General features: G+C 41.3%; 1 protein-coding gene across 1 annotated transcript in view; it reads right to left on the reverse strand.

Annotated features, from left to right (window-relative positions):
- PAXBP1 (PAX3 and PAX7 binding protein 1) overlaps window positions 1-6,843 on the reverse strand; it is a 37,797-nt gene that overhangs the window by 7,930 nt on the left and 23,024 nt on the right. The window contains exons 11-15 of the mRNA XM_004386969.2: window positions 5,747-5,946; window positions 3,761-3,905; window positions 2,757-2,878; window positions 1,419-1,495; window positions 955-1,021 (exon numbers count right to left, since the gene is read on the reverse strand). Coding sequence (XP_004387026.1) covers window positions 955-1,021; window positions 1,419-1,495; window positions 2,757-2,878; window positions 3,761-3,905; window positions 5,747-5,946 — 611 coding nt within the window. The remainder of the gene's footprint in view (window positions 1-954; window positions 1,022-1,418; window positions 1,496-2,756; window positions 2,879-3,760; window positions 3,906-5,746; window positions 5,947-6,843) is intronic.

Here is a 6,843-nt window from a genome sequence, read left to right on the forward strand (position 1 = left end):
TACTCAGCAATAAAAAGGGATGAATCTCAAATGCATTAAGTGAATGAAGCCAGACTCAAAAGGCTACCTACTGCATCATTCCATTCATAAGACATTCTTGCAAAGGCAAAACCACAGGGACAATAAACACACCGAGGTGGCCTGGGGTTAGCGATGGGCTCGAACACAAAAGGGGATGGGGAGTTTTTTTGTATGATGGGAATATTATACATCTTGACTTGGTAGTGATTACATAGCTTTATTTGTTCATCAGAATTTACATATATAAATTATACCTTACTAAAAAATCCTTTCATGGTTTCTCACGATTTTTAAGATCAAGACCCAAATCCTTCCCGCAACCTACCAGCCCGTTGACAGGGACCTGCTTTCCCTCTTCTCTAACCCCAGCCATGCTGGCCTCTCTTCACATCCTCCAGTGAACCCTGCTCTCCCTCACCTCAGGGCTAACTCTGGCTTACTCTCCTGGTCTAGTAACTGAAATCACTTCCTCAGGGCAGAGGGGTACCTTCTGTGCCCCTTGCCACCTGCTCCAAGATGAGCTTGAACTCCCTTTCCTAACTCATCACATGGGGATCACTGATGACGATCTGTCCACTGTGCTGGACTGTAAGCTCCATGAGGACTCCACTTCCGTCTCACTGACTGACATATTCCCACACTTTAGAGGAGGGCCTGGACCTACTTGCTGAGTACATTCATTCTGGTCTACCTAGGTATTCTGCTGGCTAGCTTAGACCCTATTTTGGAACTCAGAATTCATCTTCTCCTATGGAAACATCAAACTGAAATTAAAATTAGTTTGAAATAAGATCTGTTTGTAAAACGGACATTTTGTATAGAGAAATAATCTAAGCCTATAAAGTTACTTAATCAATTACTAAAATACTTTTCAAAATATAATATATGAAGTCAAACAACATCTGAAGTCTTTTAGATCACTAGGTCACATACCTTAACCGAAGACCAAAACTGTCGTTGAAAAAACAAGTAAGGCCCAGAATTTTTATTCTCTAAGACACTAAAAAGGAAAAAAAATAAAAATAAAAATAACACCATGATCAGATGTCTTATATATACCAAGTGCCATATAATTCCTGTAAGAAAAGATTTCTATAAGCAAAATAGGTTAACAAAGGAATCAAGTGATTTTGAAAGTTTCAAACAATTATATTCTGGAAATTAGTTAAGTTTAAAAGGTAATGAAAATTCATTCTGAGATACTGAGGGAGAACAAAGAATATTTATTTACTTGATGCTACTTAAGGGAACAATTTCCCCACTGAGCTATTCTGTTTAGGATACTGGTTTACACTACTTAGGTTTATATTTCAAGCTACCTTTAGTTTTCTAGAACTTAAAAGCCTTCTCTGGAATGGAGATGGTTATTATCTCTCATGTTCTTAAGAACGACTTACTTTTTGGGATATAAGGGCATGAACACATCATCATCTAAGGTCCTTCTCATTCTCAACAGAAGCGCCTTTAGGTACACCTAAATAGTTAAAGTAGATCACACATTTTAATAAGAGCTATGATCAAAGTTAACCTGTAATAAAAATAAGCCACATTTCAAATCATAAAATCCACTAAATATTCAAACTGTGCATATACTGTCCTCAAATATTTTATTTTCCTCGCTGAAGGTTCCAAGGATGTTAACACTCACTACTCCACTGATTCACCCCTCAGCAAGCACCAAGCAAAAAGGCCACTTAGAAATCTTTCAACCGCTTAGTCTACTCTATGAAGATTAAGATCATACATAATCTGGTTCTCAAAACAAGTCAGTGAAAATACAACAATGATAACAGCGCCCTTTTCACATCTAACTGTCACACTGCATGGCCGCTGAGGGAGAGCAGCGATTTTAAGTTTAGAAACTAGTTATGAAACAATAACTAGTTATTTTCTATGCTGTTTAAATGTTTTAGCATTTAAATTTCAATTGCTACCCCTTCTAGTATTGAAGTTTTCTTTCCCCCCCAAAATATGATTTGATCAATCAGATTTGGAGGGGGGCTGGGGTGGTGAGAGGGTGAAGAGAATAGTAAAAAATGAGATGCTGTCCAGACTGTTAGCATCTTTCTTCCATATACATTTTTTTTTTTAATTGTACTTCAGGTGAAGGCTTACAGAACAAATAGTTTCTCATGAAACAGTAGTACACACATTGTTTTATGACATTGGTTAACAACCCCACAACATGTCAACCCTCTAACTTCTCAACATCTTTTTTTTTTGGTGAAAATACACATAGCCAAAGATACACTATTTCAAAAATTTCTACATGCACAGTTCAGTGACATTGACTACACTCTTCCAATTGTGCTGTTATTCTCACTTAAGATGAAGGCTTACAGAACAAAATAGTTTCTCATTTAACAGTTACTACAAATGTTGCCCTATGACAATGGTTAACAATCTCACAACACATCAACAGTAAGTATCCTTACTCAACCTTGGGTTCCCTATCACCAGCTTCCTTGTCCCCTTCTGCCTTCTGGCCTTTGTCACTGGACTACTGTACCTGTCTCATTTGGTTTTATGGGGCTGTCCACTCCCCGATATACATTTTTAAAAAATTGGAAACTACTGTCTTAAGTTTTATAATATCTCAAAATTTTGGTCTAGATAGGAAAATCAGATTTCTGGCTGGCTTAGAACATGACCACTCATTCTCAACCCCCGTTCATTTTCAAAAAGAGAGACAGAAAAAAAAAAAAAAAGCTTTCTGAAGATAAACATTAAATTACCTGTGTATTTCTGTTCTCTGCATTCACTACAGAAGAATATCCATTTATTAATCTCAGTGTAATTCCAACCATTCTTGAAGTCTGCGTTGTAGAAAAAGGGTCCCACATATTCTCAGCTATCACTATTAAGAAAAAAATGTATTGATATATGGAAGTAAATTGCACTTACTTAAATCTGATATCAAGCAGTTCTGAAATTATAAATGCCAATACTGATTTATTTTTCCTCTCTCTCTACAACATAAAAATTTCAGTCACCTTTGTTCTATGAACCATGGGAACTGTGAGGGGCAGGGATGAAGACAGGGGATAAATTTCTCTATTTCTGCTACTCAGTGAAGACAAAGGCAAGAGAAAAAAGGGTTTTCATATCCCAAAAGATGCTCTTCTGGCCATCAAGAACTTCTAACTAAACTAGAAATTTATATTTACTATTTTAAATAGGTTCCTCTATCAATGATTCCTAATCTTTTTTGAGAAACTAATGAAAGCACTGAAACTGCTCTCCAGAAAAACTCGCATTCAATCTCACTCTAGGCGCTCTGGGAGTCTCTGAAACGCGTGCACACACATGCGCGCGCACACGCACACACACGCACACACACACACACACACAACCCCAAACCCACTGCCGCTGAGGTGATTCCGACTCATAGCAACGCTACAGGACAGAGCAGAACTGCCCCACAGGGTTTCCAAGGAGCGGCTGGTGGATTCGAGCTGCTGACCTTTTGGTGAGCAGCCAAACACTTAACTACTGCACCACCAGGGCTCTAAAACTCACCTATGGATCAATTATTGCCCCAGACCCCAGACCCACCCCCACGTGGTACTCAAGCCCCAGGTCAAGAATCCCTGCCCTTCAGCTATCTCTGGGCCAGGTGGTAAATTTGTCATTTATAATACTTTCTCTGAGGAACTATGTATCGGATTAAAAACTCTCTTAGAACAGAACTGAGAAACCAAACGTTCCTGACGTTCAATTCAGCAAACAGGGGCTTTACCTGTTAGTTTTGGCAGAATCACCTTCTCCACGATGGTGGGTAGTAGTGCAACGTCTACATCGTCCTTCTCCTGTTCCCGTTCTTCACAACCATAAAACAGCAAAGATTCGAACCACAGCATGCTCTCAAAGTCCTGGCATTTTGCCTACAAGAAAGATATTGAAGAGATTATTCAAGCACTTAAAATAGTGGCTATTTCTGCTTCTAGTCATAATAGATTTAACCTTCCATTGTAAACAACACGAATGGAACACGTTTTCTGACAATGGACCACAGGCAGCACGGGATCAGGATCCTTAAAAGAAGGGAATCAAAGCAGGCGAGCCGCCTGACTTAGGAGAACTCTAGAAATACACACGGGGTGCTCCTGAGCTTGTGTGTGCATATACATGTGTGCTTTAAGCGAAAGCTTACAGAGCAAATCAGTTTCCCGTTCAACCATTCGATAGTTTGCCCGGAAAGCGTTGCATGATCTTGGTTTCATTCCCCACAATATGTCAGCACTCTCCCCATTTCCGCAGTTTGCCCCATTTTCTTTCGAACTGATTCTCGACCCATTCCTGCCTTCTCGTCTTTGCTTTCGAGCAGATTGACGCCCTTTTCGTCTTGTAAAATGGACTGCTGTGAGGCGTACGTCCTCTCAGGTGTTACTGTGTATCTTACGTGCTAGTCTACTGTTTGGCCGGGAGGTGCTGTTTGGGAGCTCTCGAGCTTATTCTAAGACACGCACGCATAGGCGAGACTCACACGGGCAGGCAGACAGCGAGGGGCTGGCAGCTGAATGGCTCCCAAAGCTCACACTTTCTTCAGTTGTGTCTCCCAGTTTCAGTCTCTGCCCTCTTTTCTTCATGGTTTACACATTCAACCCAGCTACTCTCCTTCATGCCCGTGGCTCCACCCATATGCTGGTAACTTCCCAAACTGTATGTTAAACATAACCACTAGACCTATGTGGTCAATTCTGGTCTCCTCTGTTATACAGCAGGCCAACAGGTACGGCTGATTCTCCCGTCTCGCCCTCCCCACTTCCATTACCACTGACTTGGTTCAGGCCCTCATTTCACACCTACCTGACTGTCTTTTCCCAAGATTCTAAGTTCCTCTAGGACCCAGTTCTTACTGTTCATTCGCATATTCCACTGTCACTACATATAACTTAGCTGACTGAGAAAGACACTGTATATAAAGACAAGCAACAGAGACCTCGTGAGGGGGATGGAGCTTGTCTTAGTTACCTCGTGCTGCTATAACAGAAATACCACAAGTGGGTGGCTCTAACAAACAGAAATGTATTTTTTTACAGTTTAGGAGGCTAGAAGTCTGAATTCAGGGCACTGGCTCTAGGGGAAGGCTTTCTCTCTCCGTCGGCTCTCTCTTGGCATCTCTCTTCCCCCATCTCTGCTTCTCTCTCTTGCTTGTTTAATCTCTTTTATATCTCGAAAGAGATGGATTCAAGACACATCCTACCCTAATCCTCTCATTAACTTAACAAAGACAGCCATTCTCAAATGGATTTCCAAGGAGCCGTGGACCTTTTGGTTAGCAGCCATAGCTCTTAATCACTGTGCCACCAGTGCTCCAAAACGGGATTAGAACCATGGGCAAAGGGGTTAGGATTTAGAACACATATTCTTGGGGGACACAATTCAGTCCATAACAGAGCTTAAAAGGGAAGATGTAAGATTACACCAAGATACAATCTGTATCAATTAATATAGCCTATGGTGAAGTGGTTAAGCATTTGGCTGCTAACCAAAAGGTCAGCAGTTTGAATCCACCAGCCACTCCTTGGAAACCCTATGGGGCAGTTCTACTCTGTCCTACGGGGTTGCTAGGAGTCGGAATCGACTCGACGGCAACTGGTTTTGTTTTTTTGGTATCTCCCCTGAAAAGTATTTTGCTTAAGCCTCCATCTCTAGCTTAAGGGACTAAAACTGCCCAGGCTTTACGTTATACTGCTTCCTAAGAGTAACTTACGGCACCTACCTCTAGAGGAGTCCAGATGAGGAGCTGCAGCCTTATGAGGGGGTTGAACAACTTTGGCAAACACAGGCCGATGTAAGCATCCTTGTAGGACGTGTAGTACTTTGAACGCCATGCTTCAAACTGTGATTTGATACAATCAATCGAACAGAAACTCTCAAGGACATCTTCAAAAATCTTGCTGGACTCTTTTGAAATGCGATCTAAAAACAACAACAAACCCCCCACAGAGAACCATAATTTAGTATGGAGTAGAAAAACACAGTTCAATATTTTAAGTGTTACCTTTGTAGCCTGTATATCAATGATAGGTTCATTAACACAGAAATCATTGTTACTCCCAATTTAGAAGAAAGGGCAAACAGAGGTGAAGTTTAGATTTCCACTTGTCTATCACGTAAATCAAAGTGCAAGCAGTCCTCACTTTGCAGTTCAAATGTGTACAAGTTTGTCACCACGGTTCAGCTAAGAAATGCCCGTCCTTCAACAGCACAGTTCAAATGTCAGTTACCATGGTATATCAACTGCGAGTAACTGCATAACCGTGCAGTCTTTGCTGCTAGCTGATCAGTCCACAAATCACTGTGTAAATAACAGATGTGCATCATAATGAGTGACCAATCACACCACATCTTTCAAAGGCTTTTGGTGACAGCAGTAACTGACCCAGACAAGTACCAGCAAGGGTGCTAAGATATTTAAGTGAAAGGTTATCTGGGAACAAGATATCTGCACGGTGCACCAGGTGACTCAGGAAAAGGGAATTGTTATAACGGACAGATCGAGTTGTGACAACCTTCATCAGAAGATCACACTTAACATCACTAACAGTGGGACAATTTTTTTTTTTTAATTGTACTTTAGATGAAGGTTTACAGAACAAACTAGCTCACAAAAAAAGTCCAGATTTACTGGCCTGACTGGAGAAACCCGAGAGTATGGCCCCTGGACACCCTTTTAGCTCAGTGGTGAAGTCACTCCTGAGGTTCACCATTCAGCCGGGGATTACAGGCCCATAAAACAAAACGGGACTAATGAGGCACAGCAGTCCAGGGACAAGGCCTAGAAGGCAGGAGGGGACAGGAAAGCTGGTGATAGGG

Source organism: Trichechus manatus, unplaced genomic scaffold (assembly GCF_000243295.1).
Source record: "Trichechus manatus latirostris isolate Lorelei unplaced genomic scaffold, TriManLat1.0 scaffold00177, whole genome shotgun sequence".
In the NCBI taxonomy this organism is placed as follows: Eukaryota; Metazoa; Chordata; class Mammalia; order Sirenia; family Trichechidae; genus Trichechus; species Trichechus manatus.